Here is a 25,861-nt window from a genome sequence, read left to right as displayed (position 1 = left end):
TAAAAGAAAACATTTCAAATGTCCTAACATTTTTCCCATGCAGGACATTGTTTTTTAACACCGTGTTAATTTCGGAATCACTGCCACACCTGGCTCAAGTAAAAGCAACACTGTGAAATCATTCCAAACTAATAACCCTCTGATTCAAACTGATATTTCTGCTTTCAAATATACCCTGGATATACAGCTAACAATCAAATGTAGACTATTCACTAATACATGAGACTGGGTACTTCCTTCCAGTACTTATCAAGTGTACAAGTTACTACACTAATTAGCCTTACAAATTACACAGAAATCATTAAAAATCTCATTTGGATATTTTAAGGGTTCTGAGAATACAGTTGACCCAAGAACAATGCAGGGATTAGGGGTGCCAAACCCCCATGCAGTCAAAAATACACGTGTATTTTTTGACTCCTAGCCTACTGTTGACTAGAAACCTTAACAGTCAATTAACACATATTTTGTGTGTTATACGTACTATGTATTGTATTCCTACAATAAAGTAAGCTAAAGAAAATGTTATTAAGAAAATCATAAGGCAGAGAAAATATATTTAAAAAACTTCTCAATACACTGAAAAAAATCTGTGTATACGTGCACCTGCACAGTTCAAATCTGTGTTATTCAAGGGTCAACTGTAATGATCTTTCTTCCTATTCGTATTTCATAAATTATATTTTCAAGGGGTAGTTTGGCAGAAAACATCATATACTTTCTTGAAAAAGTAACATTTTAGAAATATTCTATATTTTTTAAAATGAGAAAAGACATGCATAATTAAAGTGTTATTAAACTTTACTGAGACTTTACTCATTCAATATTTCATAATCTAGACAGTGACATTAACACTTAAACTGAAAGATGTCTTCTTCTCCTTCCTAAGTTTTCCATTATTTCCTATGAGAGGTACAGAGTGTTGGAAAAAATTTTTTAACTACTCTCGGAAAGGGGGAGGGGAAATTTGGCACACGAAGTGAAGTTTTATAACATCTAAAAGTTGAACAAATTACATTAACCAATTCCTATACAGCTCTCTTATCACTAAGAGACCAAGTGCATCTTTTCTATTCCTTTTCCTCAGCTACATATTAAGAGTTCTTCAGCTGGACTATAAAAATTGGATTAAATGACCCCTATTATGGTTCACCTTTCTAAAATTCCATATATTTGATGCTAGAGGGAAAAATAAAAAACATAGGGGAAAAAAGGTAGGACAAAAATCAAGATTTTAGTACTCAAAATGATAGTTAAAGCCCTTTGTGAGAGACCTTTAAATATTTTTGAAAAGAATGATCAACATTTTAGTTTGATAGCCTTTGCTTCTTAAAGAGGCTTATAGAATAAGTCTTTGCTTATTTCATATTTAAAAGGAGAGCAGCTGAGCAAATTTCCACCATGCCTGCCCTCCAAAACAAGGACTATACAAGTAACTTCTAAAATATTCTTCTAGATTATACCATGTGATCACACTACGTGACATAACATTTTTGGGCTTTCAATTTTTCATCTGTCAGTCAGCTAGGCAAGATGATGGACTGTACTGATTTGTAACAAAATCTTGAATTATAACACGGTTGCTCTGAGAAACTATGGCCTAATTTACAGCGTGACTTAAATATCACTTTATATTACAGAATTTAAGAGTTTTTGACGTACTTACATATATATTACAGCACAATCTTCACAACAGGAATGTTGTTCTCAAGGTTGAGTATGTTTTTTCAAAAAAAATGCCTGATTCTATGGAAACGCTCTAGTTGTCTTTTAATTCTACTTGTCTTAAATGAGTGAGTTTTCACTGGTATTTATTTTGCTCATTTAAGAACAAAATCACCAACCAAACAAAATGTTGATTTTGTAGAATGTGAGAGCTAAAGACAAAAATTCTTACCAAAACTAGGTTAATAGGATTAACACTTATGAAGGCAAGCCGAAGTACCACAAACCTTGAACTTAAATGAAAAGGTGAAAACAAAAAACCTAGCTTTGACTATTTTAGCTAATTAAACTATAGTACTCCTAAAAGCAAATTTATTTCCAACTCTCCCTGATGAGTTAAATATTGGTCACTACAATAAGTAAAACAGAAGATGATGTACTAGATAAAAACAGGTTCCTATCCAAACCTGCCACATCTCAGATTAATTACTTACATTATTAACCAAAGTATCCTCCATCTTCACATTATTAGTAGCCACAGTGCTAGGCAGAGAAGAAGAAGGTGTAGTATAGTCTGTTACAGACTCCTGTGGAATAGTAATAGAAGAAAAAAATATGTTTTAAACTGAATTCATGGATCACTTTCCAATGATAGCCTAAAAGTTGTAAAGTTGTTTTGGAATAAAGGAGAGAGCAGACCTAAAGACTCAACTCACTCAAATCTTAATTTATTGACCAGCAGTAGGTTAATACTACACAAACCTACCATCAAAATAACACTCCAACTACTTCCAAGCTCCTGTACATTTTAAAAATTGCATTGCATATTACTAGGAGGTGCCAAATATTTATTTCTGTGGGTTATTAAAGAACTTTTTATGTGTTCCCCATATTCAATCTATAGCTTACTATCAACTACTGATTTCTGTTTCTCTTCAGAATAAAACAATGTAGATAAGTGAATATCAAGATGTTAGCTGTCACATTTAATTAGGTATTAGGAGACATTCCTTTCTTATTGTCATGAATCTCTTCTTTAAATAATGGAGAATCGGACCACATGAGTTTTTACTTACATGAATTCAGTTATATGTCAATTAAAAAGAGAAAAACATTCAAACAATATGAAAGATCACATCTACCTTTCTTTTCAATGAATATATGTCCCAGTTTGATCACAAGACGGCAGATGTAAATTTGCTGTTCCCACAAGTATCAGTTCCCATAGTCACTCAACATTATTTCGCCATAATGAGTATTTTTAAAGATATACATCTTTCATTCAATGTGGCCCCTAAATGCAAGTCAATGTCCTCTAGTGCTCAACAAAAGAAATAGCGATATGTTCCAACTGTGAAAGAAAACTGCTATACTGAAGTTACTAAAAGTTTGCCGTTTTTCCTGACTTTAGAATTTCACTAGCAAACAAGATAAGGCTCCACTGTAACTCTATTACAAAAATGAAAGGAATACAGAACCATTCTTTTGAAGCCTAGAAACCCAATGAAAAGTATTCCAATCTTGTGTGTAGACATTTTTCACTTTAAGCTACTCAAGGAGTCCGGAATAAAGAGCAGAAAAAATTTCTACAAAAAAATATAATTTACTGTAAAGAATTTCTTTAGATTACATATGCACAACATGAAAATAAAATCTTCTCTGAAGAAGGAACAACCTATACAGTTTACAGAACTATATGCCTCAGCAAAAAAACCAATCCCCCCCCCAAAAATCTAAAAAAAAAAAAAGCATACTTTTGATGTTCTTCCCATTCCTTTTAGACATGGTTTGCATCAACTGAACGGGTAATCACTGCTTGATGTTTACCTTTGCATTAGTGCCATATTCTGCAGATGATACTGAGATCATTGTTCCTATTTCAGCAGACATTTCTGAGACTGCTTTAGTTTCCTTTGTTGTGACAGGATCTGAGCTTCTGACTGTAGCAGGGCTTGACTTCTCTTGTCCTTCTGGCTCCACCTGTTGGGCATCTTTTACTTTTCTATTTTTTAATGAACGTTCCTTTCCAATGGGACCAGGTTTATGTTCTTTGTTTTCTACTGGACTCAAATCTGGAAGCTAAAGTCAATGTTTATGACAAAAATTCATCATGATCAAAGACATTCATTAAAATGTAAATTCAATTTTAAAACTGTTACTTGCTTTCCCTGTTAGTGGCTTCCATAAAACTCTATCTGAATTATGAATTATACTTACTTTTTGGGCTTTGATAGGTCCTGCCCGTGGCTGCTTCTGTCGTTGTTCTTTAGGTTCAGGTATTTTGTCAGTAGCTTTTTCAGAAAGCACAGAAACAACTTCGTTTTCATTCCCATTTGAAGCTGGAGCACCAAACTGAATTGTATCAATTCCAATTTCAACTCCATTTTCTTGACCATTCTTTGTTCCCTAATAAAAGAATATTTTAAAACATGCTTTCGAAGCAAATAAAGCTTAGATTTGACTTATGATTTATGTAGCACCACATGTTTTAAAAAGGACAAAAGAAGGAAGTTTAGAGCAATCTACATATGAACTGAGATTAACAGACATTGATTATGTTTTAGGAGAACTTTCCATTAACCACTCTCGATCTGTACTAGAAAACAACTAACAAAGTGGAATCTAGGACAAGACTTAAGTTTTTAAATTCCTGGTTCTTATGAGTGTGATCATGAACAAATCATAGCTTTAAGGTGTTTTATCATTTAAAACAAATGAAAAAAGCAAGAAACGCAGACACCACCAGCAACAAACAGATGAATTAATAAATGGGAGGGAAAAGATAGATATCGGTGTCACCTACTTTTCAGAAGTCTGCTTTGAAAATAAAATAAAATATACATTATTTTCTGAAGTTTTTTTTTTTTCCAGCCAGGCAAATTTAATAATGAGGGGTTATATTTGGTAATACAGCGTACATACCTAAGGTATCAATCCACCAATTGAACTGACTAATTTACTGAGCACTTTCTTTGCACTAGGCAGACACTAGTAATCAATCTAACTTTTGGAACTTGCATTCTAGTGGCTGGAGAAAATAAACTAAAAAGTCAAATAAAGAATATACAAAAATCAAAATAGGCTTAAGAGATTAGCACTTTAGACTGGTAGACAAAGAAAGCCCCTGAGGAGGACATACTTAAATTGAATCTAAAAGACAAGTGGAGAGTACTTCAGGAAGAGCAAACATCTAGTGTAAAGGTCAAGAACGAAAAAAGGCCGGTGAGGCTGGAGTACTGGGAACCGTGGCAGAAGATGGACAAGTAGGCTAGTAGGCTTTATACAACAATTACTTATCTTTTCATGGAAAAACAAACAAAAAAACCCAAAACTAGAAACAAAAGTTCAACTACAAGCTTTGGTCTAATAATTGAATTACCACTTTTTGGTATCCCTAAAGTTACTGTGGTCAATTTATTATGTAAGATTAGTGTTATATCTATCAGTGTACTGATGTCAATGGTATAAACAAGGCATTATAATTCAGATTTTTAATATCTGAATACACACTTTTAAATATAGGTAAATATGAAAATTAGAATAAAAATTTCTATTTGCTTCAGTCAGTGTTGAAATTCTCGTCAGTTAAGTATAAATGTACAGTTAGCACTAGAAGAGCAAAATGATGCAGTTATTAATGACTATGAAAGCTATTCATTGTATGTACAAAAAAAAGAGCTCTTACATAGTTAGAGATAGGAAAATAGATTGGTAGTTAATAGGAATATCAGAGAATGTTAGTTTTACAAAGAATATATCCTTTGAAACAAAAAATGTTTGTAAAATATACATAATATAAGGAATAATAATAATAAAGCTTAGACTGTATTATAATACCAATCTTTGTGAGCCTATCTGGTGTAACTAGCATTAAACAAAATAATTGTTAAGAACTCTATTTTGCTGGAGTCATTCAAGAAAAAAATCCCACTAGGGAATTCTTTCCCTCTTATGAAATATTAACTTTTTGCTAATTCAAAATTTCATCTGGAGGAAAAACTCCAAAATCATATACAGCTTTCATAGAAAGTCACCTTCTATCCAGAAAATGTAAAGTACATAAAGAGGATGAAGAAAAAAGTGTGAGAGAAAAAATATCTGCTTTTACTTATTATTGCTTGGTGGCTGGCTGGTATGGGGATCTGGTGTTATAACAACAGTAAACACACTTTTAACATTGCAAACTTTTAATAGAAAGCCTATAAGAAAAAACCTGCATCTGAGAAACAAAGATATGAAACAAACTTTCCACTCTGTCCTTCATATCATCACAAAAAATCTTAAACTTTCTGTATAAGAAATAATCTCTTATGATTAATCTTAATGCCAACAGCATCAGGCAGAAGAAAAATTATTAAACTCATGCTCTTAAATACTGAATCCAGTTACTCTTCATTCTAGTTGTACAGAGTTCTCCAAAGAACTTTTAACATCAGAACAGATGATGAGGCCTACTATAGACCTACTAAGTCAGAAAACGAGTGGGAGTGAGGGTGGTAGGAAGACTTCTTCAGAGGAAAAAAAAAATCTCTCAACTATATCTTCATTTATTCTTCTGTTTCTCTGTGCCTCTTTACAGGAAAACTATTCTAATGTTCTCCATACTCGTTTTTTTTTCTCCCATTTTCTCTTAAATTAACTCCAACACTGCTCTTGTCAAAGTCATCAGTGACCTCCATCCATATTGTTAACTGTCAATTCAGTACCTATATTACTCGATCTACCAGCAGCATCTGAACTATCCCTTCTTTCTAACCACTTAGCTTCTCCATCTCCCACACTTCCCTAAGCTGGAGAGTCCCAAGCCCTCATTTCTGATTCTCTTCTCTCTTTTTTCTGTTTGTTTGGTTGGTTGGTTTTGGTGGCTGGTTGGTAGGGGAATCCAAAATTTTGACCATGGTATTATCAGCACCATGTTCTAATCAAGTGAGCTAACCTAACTGGCCAGCCCTCCCTCCCCTCTTTAGCTTCTCTAATAACTGATTCTCCCTTGGTGACTTCATCCAACCCCATGACTTTAAACATCATCTAAATGCTAATGCCTTTTACAAATTCATCATCTCCAAACTAGATTATCTCTTCTACGGACTCATATCCTACTTGACACTTCCACTCAGATATGTAATGAACATCTTATAGCTAACACATCCCAAACTGAACTCTGTTATGTTCTCCCCAATCCTCCTAATCCATTTATAGCTTCCAATCGATTGATGGGAATTCTATCCTCCCCATTGCTCAAGCCAAAAATTTTGAAGCTAATGCCTCTCTCCCTTCTTAGTCCCTACATTTAACCCATCAGTAAATCTTGTCAATTCAGTCTTCAAATACTCAGCAACCAACCATTTCTCATAACTTTCAATGCCCCTTCACTGGTTTGTTATCATCATTTGATTACTGTAACAGCATCCTAACTTCTACTCTTGCTCTCCATAGACTATTCTTAATAGACCACACAGAATATTCTTTAAAGTCGGATCATGTCACTCCTTTGCTCAAAACCCTCCAATATCTTCCTACCTCTTCCAAAGGCCCTACAGGATCTGCCCTGTATTACTTCCCCAACTTCATCTATTCTCTCTCTCCATCTCTTACTTCACTCCAGCCACAGGGGTCTCCCTGAACTTTCTCAAACATACCAGGTATGCTCCTGTGTCATGGCTTTTGTATTTGCTATTCTCTGAACATGGAATTCCACTTTCTCTCAGACATATGAATAGTACACTCTTATCTCCTTCAAGTCTTTGACTCAAATGTCCCTTAAGTAGGCATTTCTGGCTACCCTATTTTAAATTGCCTCCATACCACCTGGGAAATTCCTATGTACCTTCCTTGCTTTGCTCTTCTTCTCAGCACTGATCACCATTTAACATATTATATGTTATTTATTGTTGGCTTTCCCTCAAACTACAATGGAAGCCCCATGAGGGCAGGGCTTTTTGTCTGTTTTTAGTCCCAGTTTTGCAAACCCAACGGTGCCTGGTTTACATTACAAAGCTTAATAAATATTTGTTCAATGAATGAATAAAAATTTACTGACCTGAATAGTCATTTCCAATATTGAATGGTTGAGAAATTATGTTGAAACAACAACCTCCTGTAAACTGTTTCTAAGTGATTATACTGTCTATTATTTAAGCTACAAACATGGAAGAAAAGTCCAGAAAAGAGTAACACACTTCTATTTTCTATATCACAAGGTCTTTTTCATGTTTAAAGGTGAGAGGCAGCTTATAAATGTAGAAGTCTAGTAGCAATAGCATCACTTAGGAACTTGTTAGAAATGTACTCAGGCCTCAACCAAGACCTAATAGATCCAAAACTCTGGCCATGGGGCTGAGCAATCTGTTTTAATAGCCCTCCAGGTGATTCTAAGGCATGCTAAAGTTTGAAAAACTGTTTTAAGAAAAATCTGCCACACTAAACCAACAAATATCATTATTAATCCTATTCCTACCTCTGATGGAGTAGCTGATCCAAACGACGTTAAGGGCTTATTCCATGCACTGACTGAAGGTGGCTGTGGTGGACTAATAGGACCTACTGAAAAGAAGAAGACATAGGAAATGTGACCATTAACACTTACAGGTTAATAATCTCTAATCCATTTAACCCTTTCTCATAATGGTAGCCAGACAATAAAACAAGGACTCCACACATCACACTTAAAGAGATTCTTACAGACTAAGATAAATAAGTCTCTCCAAAAGTTACATATTATTTTAAACGTCAACACATAATTTTGTCCATACAATGTTATGTGGGTGTTAACCATGCTTATTTTAGAAACAAAGATTATAGAAAAGGAAGCTAAGAAAGGATTACTATTACTGCTTCCTTCCTACTAAGAAAAATGAGATGGCTAAAAAAAACCGTACTGAGTACATAAATAAAACTGAAAACAAACCCCAGTATTCCCATGTCATTCCCCACCCCTCACTTCTCTGCTGCACACTTACATTTTTTAGAGATGTCATTCAGCACAGCTGGTGGTGCCACTTTGTTATCCCATAATTCAGCTGTAAGAGTACCATGTGACTGTGGGGTCTGAATGGATTTTCCTGTAGCTACATAATCTGTGCCATTAGGTATTTGAGCTGAAGGTAGCCTAATTGAAGGTGGTGGCTGTTTTGAAGACTGTGTTGTAGTCTGTAGTGGATTCTGGACTGGTTTGTGGGTCTGTGCCTGAGTCTGGGCTGGAGCAGTGGGGGCTGGATTAGGGGCTGGAGCTGAGGCTGGGGCAAGTGGGACTGAGGCAGTTGCTGGTGGGGCTGGGGCAGCTGGAGCTGAGATGGCTGGGGCAGTTGGGGCTGAGACTGCTGGGGCAGGAGGTGGAGCTGAAGTTGGTGCTAGGGCTGAAGCAAGGATGGGAATTGAAGCTGAGGCAAGAATGGGGACAGAGGCTGGGGCTGAAGCTGAGGCAAGGATGGGGGTTGAAGCAGGGGCTGAGGCTGGGGCTGAAGAACAGGCAGTAGCTGTAGCTGAAGTGGAGGCTGGAGCTGAAGCTGAGGCTGAAGCTGGAATTAGAGCTGAGGTTGATGTTAGAACTGGAGCTAAGGCTGAGGCTGGAACTGGAACTGTAGGTGATACTGGAACTGGAGCTGAGGTTGAGGCTGGAACTGGAGCTGAGGTGGGAGCTGGAACTGGAGCTGAGGTGGGAACTGGAACTGAAGTTGAGGCTAGAGCTGGAGCTGAGGATGGGGACTGTGCTTGCTGGGTCCCCGTAGCCTGTTTTTTGGCAAATCTTGGAGGAAGCTTAGAAGTCTGACTTCTTCCCTTTTCATTTGCATTCTTTTTATTCCAGACCTTAAAAATTGGTAGGAAACATTTTTGTCAACAATGTAGCTGAAAGTAACAGTTCATGAATGCAATTTCTAACAAAACTACCTACTGCTAATTTAGCTCCTTTACTTTTCAAAATAGATACTCACAGAGCAAAAATATCAAGGTTGCTAATGAGATTTTAAATTATGAGAGGCCAACATGATATAGAGAAAAAATATGTATATATGTATTATGCACTCTTAATATACAGGTCCAGAATTCTGAAACTCACACTAAGGAAGTTTACAGTAAATTCATTTGGCAGCAAAACTTGTCCTGAGCTGATAAAGTTACTTATTGTCTTCACTCAACCCTTATGTTTGCTACAGAAATACTAATTCTAGGAGTGTAGCTGGCATGTTATGCTATATAGGGTATATGCATTACTATTTTGCCTTTCTAAAATAAATTAAAAAATAACTCTGAAAACAGCTGATTCCAAGGGTTATATTCAACTAAACTCAATAATTTATCTTTTTTTTTTTTGTCTTTTTGTGACCGGCCGCACTGCGCTCAGCCAGCCAGCGAACCGGCCATCCCTATATAGGATCCGAACCCGTGGCGGGAGCACTGCCGCGCTCCCAGCGCCGCACTCTCCCGAGTGCGCCACAGGGTCGGCCCTCAATAATTTATCTTGATTCATAATATGTGTTTACATTGAACCAATTTAGATTACAACAGAAACTTTTATAGGCTAAGAATCTGCAATCTATTTGATCATGGCATGTGTGTTCATTAGATTTCCAAGATAATTTAAAATTAACTCTGCCATGGGGCAAATAAGATGACTAATACAACCACAGAAAATAAGTTATTAAAGTAAAGATGGCCTGCTCTAAAGCAAATGATGAGCTATGGTGATTATATTCTATTTAAAATTTACCTCAATTATGGTTAAAATAGTAGAAAATTGTGAAGATCAAGTCATTCTCAACACCTGATAATAAATACAGCCTTGACTTTACAGATAGATAGAAAACTTGACCATTTGTTAATATACTTTAGGCAACAATCTAAATATCTAGCAACAAACTGAAACAAGCTTTCAACCTGTATGACTTGTTCCTCTTTCTTTCGTCGTTCCTCATCCTGTAAACGTTTTTGTTGTTTTTTGGATACCACTTCAGTAAAACCATCATCATTCAAATTTGATTGGGGATCTTCAACTACCGTTACTTCAGGATGATCATCAATTATAACAACACCTGTGGGTGTAGAAAAGATTTAAAATGGTATTTTCTTTTTTTTTCAGTTTTTCAAATGAAAAGATAGCAGATATGTTTAGTCTAGTAGTGCTTAAAAAAAAGAAAGAGCCAAAGATCTAGTTCTTGTAACTTATAGTATAGCACATTTCTTACCCTATATGATGGCCATTCATTAGTAAGATCTGAAAAGCCTTCATCAATTTATGAAAAGATTTTGTAAACAAGGTTAAAACTAAAAGTCCTAAAACTATGTTTTGAATCACATACATTCTTTTTTCTTCTGCGATACAGAGGTAATGCCGAAAAACAAATCAAAATTTTGACTTAACCTCTATCTCCCAGCCTCAGATGTGCATAGTGCTTTAAAACATTCCAAGAGGTGGGTATTACTATTATTTCCCTTTCTCGGGGAAAGAAATAAGCTCTGAGAAGCTGATTTGTTAAAAGTGAGGTGACCAGCCTGGATGGTCTTATGACTCTTTATGCCTCTATTTTATGTAGACCTCTGTCTATAATGTGTAGTTGTTAAAAACAAATGAAATACACGTAAAAGTATAGTGACTGTAAAGTGATGTAGATGCACAAACATCAGAATCACCTAGATGATAAATAACTCAAGATATATTTTCAATTTATTGTCCAACAATTATTTTGACTATTTAAAATTATTTTATATCTCAGTGAGCATAAAAAGTTTATATCTATTAAATAATGTTTCAAAAAAAATTAAATTAGTTTAGGTGATGTGATTTTTGGTTACAGGTATAATATCTGCACAATAAATATAAATCAAGAAATGGGTGAGGCAATTGAAATAAACTATTTTGGGGCCGAGCCCGTGGCGCACTCGGGAGAGTGCGGCGCTGGGAGCGCGGCGACGTTGCCGCCGCGGGTTCGGATCCTATATGGGAATGGCCGGTGCACTCACTGGCTGAGTGCAGGTCACGAAAAAGACAAAAAAAAAAAAAAAAAAAAAAAAGAAATAAACTATTTTAATTTTTCAAACAATATATGTTTTAATTGAGGAATACATATAATAAAAATCAATATTTTGTTTGGGAATAATAAGTATACAGTTCAGGAGTGTGATAACTTGTGAGGAATGGCAAGAATATTTGACAAGAAAGGGTTTACAGGGACTCTATCTATAAACACTTTTTTATAAATAGCTAAAAATTTACATTTATATAAAGACTGAGAGGGGAAATGAAAAATGATATCAAAAATGGCTTTCACTCTTTAAAAACTGATCATTGTTATTCTATTTTTCTAATAAAACCGTGATTTCAAAAGAAAAGAATAACTCTGATTCTGATTTATCTAATCAGAGTTTGTGTTTTAAATCATTTAAGAAATTATTAACTCTGTAAAATGTAGAATATGCTCATTTCAGTGAAAGGTCTTAGTCAAACATTACAAAGAATGTCATGCACATATTATTTCACACTGGTGAAGAGACTTCATCACTATTCTAAAATCATCTTAGTTTTTCATTTACACTAAACTGTGCGTACGTATAAAGTCTATCTTCATAGCTATATCATCCCTTGTATTTTAACTTTCTTGCCAAGGAGTTTAGAATCTTTTGAAGGATTAGTTCACTAGACTACATACAGCATTTATGGAAATTTGAACTATACTTTCTGTTGTTTTCAAAACCCTATGTTCTTGTCTGAAACACTCTGTAACAATTTAGGTTAAAGAGATTTTACTTAAACCAATGTTATCAGGAAAACAACTTAAAGATGACTAACTCTTAAATATAAGTTTAATGAGTTAAAATGAACAGATCAATTTCTATCATCAATTCAGAAATATATAGAGTTCTTACCTTTTTATATATGCCTTAATCCAATAATATAATACTTTGGAAAATTTCTATCTCAAAATTTCTTTGGAGGAAGGAAAACTGGTAAACATGTATTTGGGAAGACAAATCTGCCATATTTTGTGAATTTTTTATAATCTTCATTTGTCATTTTTCCAAATGTGATATTTAGATGGATGCTTGTCTCCTTTCTCTTGTGGGCCACCATAAAGTTAGCATTCAAGCTTCCTAGGATTTTTCAACTTTAGCACTATTAAGGTTTTGGGCTGGCTGTCCTGTGCATTATAGGATTTTTAGCAGTATCCCTGGTCTCTACCTACTAGATGTCATTAGCACCCCACCCCCACCTATACCAACCAAAAATGTCTCCACAGATTGCTGAATGTCTCCTAGAGTGCAAAATCACTCCTTTTGAGAATCACAACTCTAATAAATCTAATTAAACATTCTTAAACATGCAATTAAGATCAGTTTATTTCTTTTGCATACAAATTCTAGAACAGTAGTTTGCAAACTTTACCAAGCATCAAAATCACCTGGAAAACTTGTTAAAACACAGATTGCTGTACCCCACCTTCCAGAGTTTCTGATTTAGTAGGTCTGGGGTAGTGCCCAAGGTTTTGTTTTTCTCACAAATTTCCAGGTGATGCTGATGATCTGGGGACCACACTTTTGAGAACCATTGGTCTACAAATAATGTCCAGGAGCTGGGCCCAAATCAAGGTTTAACATGTATAAATAACCATTAAATAGATGCAAGAAAAACCTCATTTATACCTCTAATATTGGAATAACAGTACCTAAGCTAACTTCACCATTACTACTATTTGGTCTTAGAAAATCTCTCAATTTTATTCAGTTTATCCAGCTTCAGTCTCATTTGAATAAATAGCATGTGTAAATATCTATTCATAGATATTCCTTGTTAATTTCCTCATCCAATATTTTGTAACTGCTTGCATTATCCTTCACATTTGACACTTCATAGCTTTCCTAAAGTACTTTTGTCCCTCTGCATCCATGGATTTCAAATCCATGGGTTCAACCAACCTCAGAAAAAAAATTCCACATAGTTCCAGAAAGCAAAACTTGAATTTGTCACATGCAGAGTACAGTGTGGAATCCACGCAAATGAAGTGACGTGTAGGCAATGGTATTAGGTATTATAAGTAATCTAGAGATGATTTAAAGTATACGAAAGAATGTGTATATAGATTCTATACATATACTATGCCATTTTATAAAAGGAACTTGAGCATATGCAAACTTTGGTGCCTGCAGGGAATCCTGGAACCAATCCCCCACAGATATGGATGAACACTGTATTTATCCGCATCAACATGACCTCCCATCCTGTTATTACCTATTTACCACATCTTGGATACCAATATGGACTTTTACCAAAGCCATAACTCAATGAGTTATAATACATCTTTCCTTTGATTTGTCTTTAAAGACATAGCCTCACAGTACAGACATACACTTAGTTTTCTGTGCTTTCTCACACTTGTTTGGTAAGGTAGAGTGATCACTCAGTTTTCTCCTTTTTAAATAAAGAACAATGAAACCTGTTGAATTATTCTGAAAAAATTATATTAAGCATTCAAACTATGTTAAAAGCTAGTGTTATTTTCGTTTAGGTTAAAGCAGGTAAGAGTTTCGTAAACAGCCTCTATCTCTACTTTGAATGTGTGATTCTCTATTTGATAATTACTTTACTTATGGCATCTACTTAAATGTAATAAATAAATAAATTAAATTAAAGGAACCTAAGACATACTTGCGTAATTGTTGAGATCAAACTGTGAAAGAGCATCTACTTTTTCTTTGGGTTTTTTAGGACCTGGTTTAGGGTCTTCTCTTTTTTTCCCAGTAGAATCTTTGGAGTTCTTTTGTCCTGTACCATTAAGTACTCCTTCCTGGTGGTGTGCAGAGCTGCCATTGACAGGGTCAACACCAGTTGTGCCTGCAGACTGGTCATCAAGTGGCCTACAAAAAGTAATTTGAGATATTACCACCTCTATATACCTGAACCCCCCACCCCCCCAAAAACAGTCTTGCTGGCAGTTTTGAAGTTCAATCTCAGATAAAATAGCATTGGGATAAAAGACCCTAACAAGCTTTAGTGATTTTTGTTGACTACAACCTCACTAAAACTGAGCTTCCTCATAATGTAGATTAGCTCCCTCCCTCTCGTTCTTCCCAGCAATTTAATCCTAAAATTCTAATTACCCCCAGAAGGTTCTGTGTCTATCATATTATAAATGAGCTAATCGACATTGTTTATAGTAGAAAATTTTTGTGACCCAAGCAAGTCCAAAGTACTCACAACCGAATCCGCACCTAAACTGGACAGCATATGAAAATAAAATTTTTAAAAAGCATTCTACATTCATACTACATATATGGTTTCTAAAAAGTTCAGATTTATACATTGATTAACATATTAAGGAAACCAACTTTAATATGGAAATGATTCACTTCACAGACCAAATGTATTCTTATAGTTTTTGTTTCCTAACAGAATAATTCTCAGGTTTATTTATTTTTTAAAATTTCCAGGCAAAAACTGGTCATGAAAAATGGGTTTACTAATCATTTTCTTTCTTTCATTTTTTTCTTGGTGGCTGGCTGGTATAGAGATTGGAACCCTTGACCTTGGTGTTGTAATACCACGTTCTAACCAACTGACTAACTGGCCAACATCGTAGCCTGTAGCATTACTCAATATGAAAACTCACCAAGGGCCTGACCAGAACCTCAAACATTTGAAGAATGAATTCATTTCTTCTAAATGAGACTCCTGTGAAACATTTGTTTTAATTATAATCTGTCACTGCTATTTCTGCAGGTTCAAAGTTGTATATACATGGCACAAAAATGTTGCTAAGTAGTTGAGATCTATACAGCACAAAAATCAGATCAAGATTTCTCCTAAGCATTATAACTTGAAATTCTAATAGTTCAGTTATTAGTCAATGATTATTCTGTTCACTTATCCTGATTCTCTTGGACTTTTAAAGGGATGTTCAAATACTGAGTTAAGCAGGTACTGAGGAAACATACCTGGATGCATCATTTCCTTGGAACCTTTCCTAAATTATCTGGAAAGCAAAAATATTTTCCCTTATCAGTACAGTAACCTGAAATGCTAAATATGTATAACTAAGGAATTCAGATTAATACAATATTGTCTAAATAAAATCTTATCAACTCAGGCTGCAAACCTGGGAATCTGGTCTAAAACCAGGGCACACCATAAAAATGGTTGCTTACTCTATACCAGGTTTTGTTAAGCGTATCACAAAAATCCTCTCAGTAATCTTCACGTATTCTAATAAGTACTATTATTTTCTCCCCATTTTACTGGCGAAGAAGCAAAGGGGAAGCAACTAGAAAGTAGCAGAGCCTAGATTTGAACCTAGGCATTGAGAATCTTTGCTGCTACTTTAGTGTTTCCTGATACTAGAGAAATCAATTCTAATTTACTGTAACCAACACTTTAATACTTAAGAGGCCAAGTTTAATATAATTTAGAAAAATTAAAAAAAAAAATCTATTGTCATGGCATTTATGTTATTTGTGGCCTTGGTGGTTGGGCAGAGATATGTTTTCTGAGCCTCTTTCTGGTTGGATCATTTACTGCAGATTTGCAACTTGAGAGGATAATATAATTTATCCCTAAAGTTCAACAATGAATCTTGAGAAGCCAGCACAGTGATAAATTATATGGTTACAGCATAGTAAGTCTCAGAGGATACCTGTGCAGCATCAGAATCTTGCAATGAGAAACCAAGAAAAGAAAGGAGGGGTTCTCATCAGTAATAACAAGACTTACCAAATGAGGATATTGTATTCCTCCCTACCTCCCTAGGTGTGTAGATTTCCTCACAGCTACCTAAATTCATAAGAGGACTCTTCTAGAAAATATAACTTAGAAAGTGAAGACTTCTGAGACACATTAACCCCTAGCCCTCAAGCACCCTTACACTTTGAAAATAGATAAAAGCATCTGGGGAGAACAATGTCTTGGTCCTCTATCCAGACTGGCTTCTTACATAATTCAACTAAGAAGTCTGCTTCTAGTTTTTTTAAAGGTGCAAAAGTATATCTAAAACAAAGTACTCACCCTCTCTTACCACTTTTTGATGGTGGGCCAGTTCTCCTTTCATTCCGAGGACCTGAGAAATTCCTTCCAGATTTGGGTGGACAGTTGTTCCCACGTCGATTCTGGCGATCTATTCCAGGTCTCTGACTAGAAAAACTTCTCTTTGCTATTTCCCTCTTTGGTGGTAAAGCATTCTCTCCAGCCTTTACAACTGCTTGTGAATTCAAATCAGTATTTTTTTTTTCATCCCTCTCTCGCCTCTCATTGAAATCACTGCTTTCAGAAGCTGTTTCCCATTCTTCATTTGCCTGATCTGAAGAGTTCTGATTAGATAAGTCTGGTGTCTTATTCCCAGAAATATCCCCAGCAGTATTAATTGGTTCTTGAACCACATTATTAACTATGCCATTTGTGGGAACTGCCACTTCATTTGTTTTTGAAGCAGCTTCTCTTTCTCTCAGCCGTCTAAATCGGGGAGGCTTATCCTGCCTTGGTGGTCGGGTAGGACGTTGTCTTCGTGGTCTCTCTCTAGCTGGGTCAAATTTTCGCTCGAATTTTGGAGGTCGTTTATCTGCTGGTATAGGAATAAATTGCTCATGTCTTCTTGGTGGCTCTCCATCCTCTGGTTTAGGAGTTTCTGACTGCCTTGGGTTCCACTGATTGTCCCGATAAGCAGGTCTTCTTAAGGTGGAAGGGCGTGATGGACGGCCTCCAGGATCCCTTCCACCACGTCTGAAAGTTCCCCCTCTGCCTCGCCTTGTAGGCTCTCCTTTAGGAAGGAAGCCAGGCTTAGATTTATCATCATCTCTTACATAAGGCTTGTCTAGTTGTCTATTATCTATTCGGACATGACTGTCTGGCTTGAAAGACTGCGGCTTTGTAGGTTTTTTGTTTTCAGACCGGTCCTCTCTTTTGGGAAGTTTGCCTTTGCTTAAACTATCCTTGTCACTTGCACTTTCATGAATTTCACTGTCTGTGTCAGTCTCTGAACCCCGCTGTCGTCTTCTTTTGGGGACGACTTCAAAATCGGAGCTCTCACTTCGTGTTTCACTTTCTTCTCGCTGTCTGAGAGGCCCTGAGGGCACATGCTCTGTTCTTGGCTTATTGTCTCTATACTGAGGATAATCTCGAGTGTGCCCTCTACCACCCCTGCCACGCCCTCCGTAAGAGCCTCTATAACTTCGACCTCTGGAGTAATATTCACCTCGGCCTCGACCTCTGTATCCCTGATCTGGAAACCAATCTCTATCTCTAGCTTCTTTCCAGTAAGTCCTAGGGGGTAAAGCTGATTCTTTTTTAACTGCTGGTCTTGAATCTGGTCGAGGCCTCTCTACAACAAGGTCTTTGTTGATGACTTTCTCAGGTTGTTTTTCTTCTTTGACTGTTGGTGCTACAACAGTTTGTTGGTTTACAGTTTTAACGGCAGGCTCTACCTGAATACTACTCATAGGTTCCAAAGGTTTCTCAGTATCTAGAGATGCCTTTTGAGCCAGAGTTGAAGTTTCTGTTGAAGGAAATTTCTCTGGTTCTGGCTGAATCGGTGGTGAGACTGCCTGTGGCTGAATTGGTGCTGGAGGTGGAGAAAGAAGATCCTTCTTTTCTGTCTTTTCAGGCTTTACAACTTTTTCAGTGACCTTTTCAACCTTTTCTCCTTCTTTCTCCTTCCTTTGCTCCCGCTCCTCTTTCATATCTCTAAGTACAGGTTTCTTAATGGGACCTGATCTTCTCACAGGTCTATCATTACCTTCTTCCCTTCTGTTGGAGCTTGGTCGCGGGCCCCAACGAGTTTCTGATTTAGATTTATACACTTTTTCAGGTTTTGGTCCTTCAGAAGATCGTATAAAGCCATCCTTTTTTGGTTTCTCCTCTGACCTTTCTGTTGGTTCTTTTGAATCGATGCCTCTGCTGATTACTTTAGGAATGCTTACAGATGGCTCATTTCTTTGCTCCTCTGATTTTTGAGTATGGTTAGATCCATGGGAAACACTTCTTTTCCGGGCAGGTTGACTTTCTACAGCTGAAACCCGTTCTTCTTGAGGAGTGGATAGGGTCTTTTGATCAGGTACTTCAAAAGAAGCAGACTGATTTTTAGTGTCAGTATGGTGAGGTCTAATGTCTTCCACAGATCTGCTTAAAAACTTTTGTACTTCTGTCTCACTTGATTCTCTGACAAAGTCTGCTTTTGGATGAGCCTCCAATTGACTATGTTCTACAGGATAAGCAGCAGTAATCTGTTCCCGGTCCAAAGCAGCTTCAGGCCTATGATGATGATAATTCAAAGGTATAACCAATAAAGCAATCTTTCCCACATATAAGTGCACAGCAAAGTAACCCCTCTAATTTAAAAATATAAAGCAATGGAACTTAATCATAAAGAGCATCTTTATCTCTCTATAAAAGGTGCAGCATTATTAATAACAGCAAAGAGGTGGAACCAGCCTAAATGGCCATTAATAGCTATACACACACAAGGAAATATTATCCAGGGATAAAAAAGAAAATACTGTCATATACTACAGCATGGATAAACCTTGAGGACATTAGTGAAATAAGCTAGTCAGGACAAATACCTCATAACTCCACTTATGTGAGGTATCTAAATGAAGGCAAACACATCAAAGCAGAAAGTAGAATGGTGGGTGCCAGGAGCTGGGATAGGGGGAAATGGGGAATTGCTGGTCCACTGATACAAAGTTTCAGTCACGCAAGATGAAAAAAAGTTCTAGAGATCTTTTGTATGACATTGTGCTTACAGTTAACAATATTGTACTGCACACTTAAAATTTTGTTAAAAGAGTAGATCCAATGTTATTATTTTTTTACCACAATTAAATATAAATGAAGGTCATTCCTTAAAGAAAAAGTTAGATCATGCTGATGTGAATAATGTAATCCATCAAGACTAAGAATTTCCACCTAGAATTAAAGAGTACAGTGGAGTAAGTCTATCTGTCCAAATTAATTACAAATAATTGTAAAACATAATCATAAAATATACCCCTTTAAGGGCAGAAGTTCTAACTATATGACTATAAGTTATTAGAGGTTACCACCAGTTGCCTGCCACTTCAAAATAACTCTGTAAGTTAGTATTTCTCCTTATCTTGGTCTTAGAAATTTCCCAAAAGATACCAATAAACAAATGTCTACCATTTCTCACTAGAGGAAAAATTACATCTATACTTTACCCAGACTACATAAGCATGGTAGATACATTTAAATTTTTTCACATCTAATCTACAGTTAAAGACTTGCCAATCTGAAGATTTACCACTGAATTCCAGTATCTAATTCAATGTAAAGAAATAGGTTACAAAATGCCCTAATCAAATACAGAAATGGCAGAAAAAAGAAAATACATCCAAAGATGAATGAAGCACACTAAAAATTAGGAAATCAGATTTATGGCTCAGTCCTAAATCGGAATGATCTTCAGGGACACCATACAGTTCTCTTTTTACCACATGTTCTATTCAGCAGATTGATAATTTTAATAATTTATTACCTTGCATCCTCAGGATCTTCTGCTGCCTTGGGAGTAGCTGCCTGCTGAGGCTCAGAATGAGGATAGGGATCTGACCCCCACATCACACGAGGCTCAGAGAGAGAAACTGCATGATCTCTTGCAGATCGAGTTATATGCTCAAATGACTCAGAACTGTTTGGTGATCCTTCCATCTGGTCTCTTCTCATCAGTGGCTTAGGAGGAATCATTCCTGTAATAAAAAAGTCCAGAAAAGGATGAAATGAGAATTATAAAAAAATGAAAAAAACAAAATCATGACAGACGTAGAATATAGATTATTAATTACTATTTGGAATTTTTTGGCGAGTAGCCAAAAAATAAAAATAAAATAAAAAAATCAAGATGTGATTCTTGATCAACTTTTAATTACCCTTAAATTTTCCTCTCTATGATCTTGAAAATGGATTATCTGGATTTATTCTGATGGATTCTATAAAAGACTGCTAATTCATTTTTTTTTTTTTTTTTTGCTAACCTATGAAAAAATTCAAGTGTTAGGCTAGTGATGGAGGAAACTGAAAAGCTGGTATACATAACATAACGGGCAAAATTCAAAAGCTGAAACACTTCAAAAATAAAAACAATATAACTAGTAACAGATACTGGTAATAAGACAGTGAATAATTTCCATCTAGAAGATTTTAAATAATACTTACAAAACAAAAAAAGAACTAGTATTTTGGGCTTGTAAAACAATTGGTACAAGTGTCTGGTATTTAATCACACTGCGGTGAAAGAAATTTACAAAATTTTATGATTAAATATCTGGAGGCCCGGGCCGGCCCGTGGCTCACTTGGGAGAGATTGGTGCTGATAACACCAAGGCCATGGGTTCGGATCCCTATATAGGGATGGCCGGTTGCTCACTTGGGAGAGCGTGGGGCTGACAACACCAAGGGTTAAGATCCCCTTACCGGTCATCTTAAAAAAAAAAAAAAAATCTAGAGACCCTATTTAAGTTCTTACCAGATTACAAGTCTCAAAAAGAATTAAGACTATGCTAATTTCGATTTACCAGGATGAATGGGTGGAATATCCATAGCAGGTCTTCCTGACATCATTCGCGGATCCATGTAGGACTGCATCATGAGCCACCTTGGATCGAAACCCATAGAAGCCAAATGTTGAGGGTGAGGTTGCATGGGCTGGTAAAGAGGTCTGTGTGGTGGAGGAGGGACAGTACCACTGGATGGCTGTGGAGGAACAGTTTGTGGAAGTACACCTTGTTGCTGCTGCTGCTGCCACTGCTGCTGTTTCATCTGTTCCTGAAAAAGTAAGATCCCACATCCTGAGATTTCAGTTCCACATGATAAATGAATATTATCAATCATTATTAGAAAATAATGATTTTTTTTAATCTTTGAGAGAAAATTAAGAACTCAAAAGATATTTTACAGTGAGAGTCAGCAAGATAAAAGAACAAAGGATAAGTTACAACATTTAGCCTTACATCTGACTTAAGCAACTATTCATTCATTATACTGCACAATCCATTTTCTAGAAATAAAAGATGGTATGTATAAATGAGAAAGAGGAGAAAAATGACATAGATGGTCAATGTAAAACCCACATCAAGAAACTTTTATTAAAAAGGAAGAAGTATTTCAAGGGAAATTTGTGTGTTTTATGTATTTTAGGTTCCTTGTAAAATTAATTTCTTAGACTATGCTGTAGATTGAATTGTGCCCCCCTAAATTCATATATTACAAACTTAATTCCTACTGTAATTATTGAGGGTGGGAAATGCTATTACGATAATTGAAAAGTGGGGCCTTGAAGAGGTGATTAATTATACGACCATGTGGTAGTGAATGGATTAATAACAGTGGTCAAGGGCATGGTTTCTGAGGGCTTAAAAAGGAGAGCACATGAGGAGCTGTCTCTTTCTCTCTGCTCCACCATTTTCTGTCATTTGAGACCCCTGGGTCACTGTCACCACCACCAAGATCCTCACCAGATGGGTTCCCTGGACTTCAGACTTTCCAGCCTCTGAAACTGTAGGCAATAAATTTCGTTTTCTTACAAAGTACCCAGTTCCATATATTTTGTTATAAGCAACAGAAATGGACAAATACAGACTTTTAAACAATAAGCCTTTCAATTACACATACATGGTAAAATGTTTTTCTTATTACCTGCTGCCTCTGAAATCGTGGTGGTAAAGACTTCTGAAACTGTTTGAAATAGCCAGATAATATAGCAGGCCGAGGTTGAGACCCCGATTCTGGTTCCGTTTCATGCAGCACTTGTGTGGTCTCCTTTTCACTGCGATTGCTGTCTTGTCTAGTGAAAACTGGTTCCTCCTCTGCCGAAAGAAAAGGTGAAAGATAATGGTATTCACCTATGGATTTTTATAGTGGAATGAAATGATTAGACTGAGGTATAATATATGTTAACGAGAAAGCATTCTCAACACTCAACATTTCAGGGATGTTTATTCATATATAAAATGAGAAAACATGGCTCTAGTCCATATTTTACATGGCAAATGCTATCTTAATACAATCACTTTCACTTTGATTACATATATTAAGAATACACAAACGCCCACAGTATAACTAACATGAAGCCCTTTGTAAAGTTTATGTAAGAATGACTAAGACTAGCCTACCTTTATTACAGCTGTTTTCACTTTCTTGTTTTTCCACCACAGGTACTAAAGTAGGTTCTTTGGGTTCAATTTTTTCCTCCACTTTCTCCTTTTCCTTCTCCAGCTCACATTCCTTTTCCTGTTCTTTCACTTTTTGTAGTTCTTTTTCTTTTTCTCTCTGCCGTTCTAGTTCTCTCTCTTTTTCTTGCTTTCTTTCCTTTTCCATTTCTCTTTGTTTTTCCTGCTCTTTCTCCAGCTCTTTCTCCTTTTCCAACTGCTTCTCCTTTTCTTTTTCCCTCTCCTTCTCCCGTTCCTGTTCTTGTTCTTTTTCAAGTTCTTTCTCACGCTCACGTTCTTTTTCTCGTTCTCTTTCCCTAATTTCCTCTGGAGATGGTTGTTTTTCCACGATGCCAAGTTTCTCATCCAATCGTTTCAGTTTCTCTGCACATGCTGCCTTCCTTTGTTCCTCCATTCTTCGCTCTTCTTCTTCACGTCGTTTACGAGCACGTTCCACTGCTGCAGAAATTTCTGACTGTTGTCGTCTTCTTTGCTTCCATATTTCATCTTCATCAGGTACTTGCTGCTTGGGGGGAAAAGGTCTTCCAGGTACTGACTGTCGCTCTGGAGGTGGATGCTGAAACATTAAGATAAGTTGAACTGTAAGAACTGTATTTCTGGTCAACATGGACATGGAGGTGGGGGGAACAAATCCCACAGAAATGTCAGAAATTTTCCTGCTGAAAACATACACATTAAAATGAAAACAAATAACATGGGGAAAATATTAAATCTAGATAATTCATCAAACTAAGATCAGAATAATTAAGCCAGCCATCCAATGTTTACTATGTACCTATTTATTGAGCCAGACATTGTTGCTCACTATTTGTTGAATAAAATCAAAAGTACAATACAACACTGACTCTCAAAATCTAAATTTAGAGACAAAGGAAATTATATAGCAGCTGCAAAAGCTGAAACGTTGAAGAGGGAGAAAAAAAGGCCATAAATATATAAAATGTGAGCATGTGAGCCCTGAGAAGATTAAGGTATGAAGAAAAAGCAGAGAGCCAAAGAAGCAAAGTGAAGAAGATAGAGACAGTGCTGTTAATGACACCCAAAGGTGAAGAAATTCCTAAAAATAGGCATGGATAGAAAGAATTCTATCTTTAGACTGAAAGATCTAGAAAAGCATATCTAGAACCCATTGTGGAGAGTGGAAGGATCACCAGGGAAATCCAAGTTTCAGTGATTTAATTTTCATTAATGTGTAATGAATCAATGACTACAAAGTTTAAAATCACTGCCGGCAACTATGCAAAAACAATAATTTAAAAAGCACGTGAAGAATATAAAAGAAAAACAATTTTTTAACATAATGATTTTAAAAGAAATTAGAGTGAAGAAACATTAAAAGCCATATATAACCCAGCAAGAATCCATACAAAAGATAAAATAACAGTGTGATGAAAACACTTGGACTGAATATTAAAAAAAAGAATTAATGCAGACTACCATTCTCTAACAGTGCTTTCATATGTAAACCTTAATCTCTATGGTGCTGAGTTTCCTCACACAGCTCAGAGACAAGCTGAAAAACTAAGATAATTCTATAAAAGTATGTAATTTACATAGTAAACTCATAAATATTTTTTAAAAAGTAACTTCACTGAAGTATAATTTACATAAAATGTGATGCACATATTTTAAGTGTACAGCTTGATGAGTTTGGACAAATATTACACTTGTGTAGACACTGCTCCAATCAAGACAGAGAATGTTTCCATCACTCCTCTGCCCCAACCATGGCCCCGAGAACCTCGAACCCTACCCTTGAGTAATCTGCCTTTTCTAGAATTTCATATAAATGAAGACATAAAGTTATATTTTCTTCTGTGCCTGGCTTCTTTTGCTCAGTGTAATGGTTTTAAGGTTATTTTGCATATCATTGGAGTTTGGTCCATTTTATTGCTGGATAGTATTCCTTTATGGGTACATTGATTCATCTATGATGAACACGTGGATTGCTTCCAGTTTTTAAACTACGGATAAAACAGTTATGAACATTCATCCCTAAGTCTTTGTGTAAATGTATGTTTACATTTCTCTTGGATAAACAGCTAGAAGTGGAACTCCTGAGTCACATGGTAAGAACTGCCAAACTGTTCTCCAAAGTGGTTATAAGGCTTTACAGTCCCACCAGCAATACATAAGGCTATCAGCTGCTCTATATACTTGCTGACGCATGGTATCATCACCTTTTTAAATTTTCAGTGTATAGCAAAATCTCACTGTGGTGTTAATTTGCATTTCCCTGGTGACTAAGGATATTGAACATCTTTCCATGTGCTTATTTGCCATTTGTATGTATTCTTTTATGAAGTGAATGTTCAAATCATGTTGTTGGGCTTTTGTATTATTGAGTTGGAAGATTGTTTTTTTTTTTCTTTAAATAAATACAGCCTATATACAAGTCCTTTGTCAGATGTATTAGGAATACTTTTGTGACAAACCTTTGCATTTTTTTGAAGATGTTTTTCAAAGTCCAATTGACTAATTTCTTTTCTAGTTCATGTCTTCTTTTGGGTCTTATCCAAAAAATCTTTGTCAGCCCTAATATCATGAAGACTTTCTGCTACACTTTCTTCAAGATGTTTTAATTTTAGCTTCTATGTATACAGAAATGCTATAAAGAACATTCAATGGTTAAGAGAAGAGGGACTGGTGGAGATGATGGCGATGTTGTAATATATGCAGCTATCACAGTAGGGTGATCGGGGAAGGCCTCTGAAGTAGTAATGTCTAAGCAGAGAAACTGAACATAAGAAGGATCTCAGGAAAAGAGAGTCTTCTAGTTAGAGAAAAGAGCAAGTAAAAAGTCTTGAGGTTGAAATAAAAAAGAATAGCAAAAAATTTGTGTGGCAAGAGGGAGAACAGCAGGTGAAATCAGAAAAGGTATAGAGACCTGAAGGATCATGAGAAATACCTAAGCAAGGAATGACTGACCTAATATTCATAGTTTTAAACAGATCACACCTACTACAGGAGAACTTGGGATGAAAGGGGCAGGTGAGCAGGCAGCATAAGAGGAAATTAAGATTTGTCAAGAAACAAC

At 36.0% G+C, this 25,861-nt stretch overlaps 1 protein-coding gene across 14 annotated transcripts in view; it reads right to left on the bottom strand.

Annotated features, from left to right (window-relative positions):
- PRRC2C (proline rich coiled-coil 2C) overlaps positions 1-25,861 on the bottom strand; it is an 89,918-nt gene that overhangs the window by 19,203 nt on the left and 44,854 nt on the right. For 13 of the 14 annotated variants that reach the window (XM_063103826.1, XM_063103834.1, XM_063103829.1 and 10 more), the window contains exons 12-23: positions 22,768-23,380; positions 22,292-22,461; positions 21,172-21,421; positions 20,136-20,346; positions 16,652-18,889; positions 14,303-14,511; positions 10,540-10,694; positions 8,625-9,471; positions 8,123-8,208; positions 3,883-4,071; positions 3,493-3,744; positions 2,160-2,252 (exon numbers count right to left, since the gene is read on the bottom strand). In XM_063103826.1, the coding sequence (XP_062959896.1) occupies positions 2,160-2,252; positions 3,493-3,744; positions 3,883-4,071; positions 8,123-8,208; positions 8,625-9,471; positions 10,540-10,694; positions 14,303-14,511; positions 16,652-18,889; positions 20,136-20,346; positions 21,172-21,421; positions 22,292-22,461; positions 22,768-23,380 (5,313 nt within the window). The remainder of the gene's footprint in view (positions 1-2,159; positions 2,253-3,492; positions 3,745-3,882; positions 4,072-8,122; positions 8,209-8,624; positions 9,472-10,539; positions 10,695-14,302; positions 14,512-16,651; positions 18,890-20,135; positions 20,347-21,171; positions 21,422-22,291; positions 22,462-22,767; positions 23,381-25,861) is intronic. The other variant, XM_063103827.1, reaches the window with a different exon arrangement.

The sequence above is a fragment of the Cynocephalus volans genome, chromosome 8 (genome assembly GCF_027409185.1).
Source record: "Cynocephalus volans isolate mCynVol1 chromosome 8, mCynVol1.pri, whole genome shotgun sequence".
Classification (NCBI taxonomy): domain Eukaryota; kingdom Metazoa; phylum Chordata; class Mammalia; order Dermoptera; family Cynocephalidae; genus Cynocephalus; species Cynocephalus volans.
This window is presented reverse-complemented; position numbering and strand designations above follow the sequence as displayed.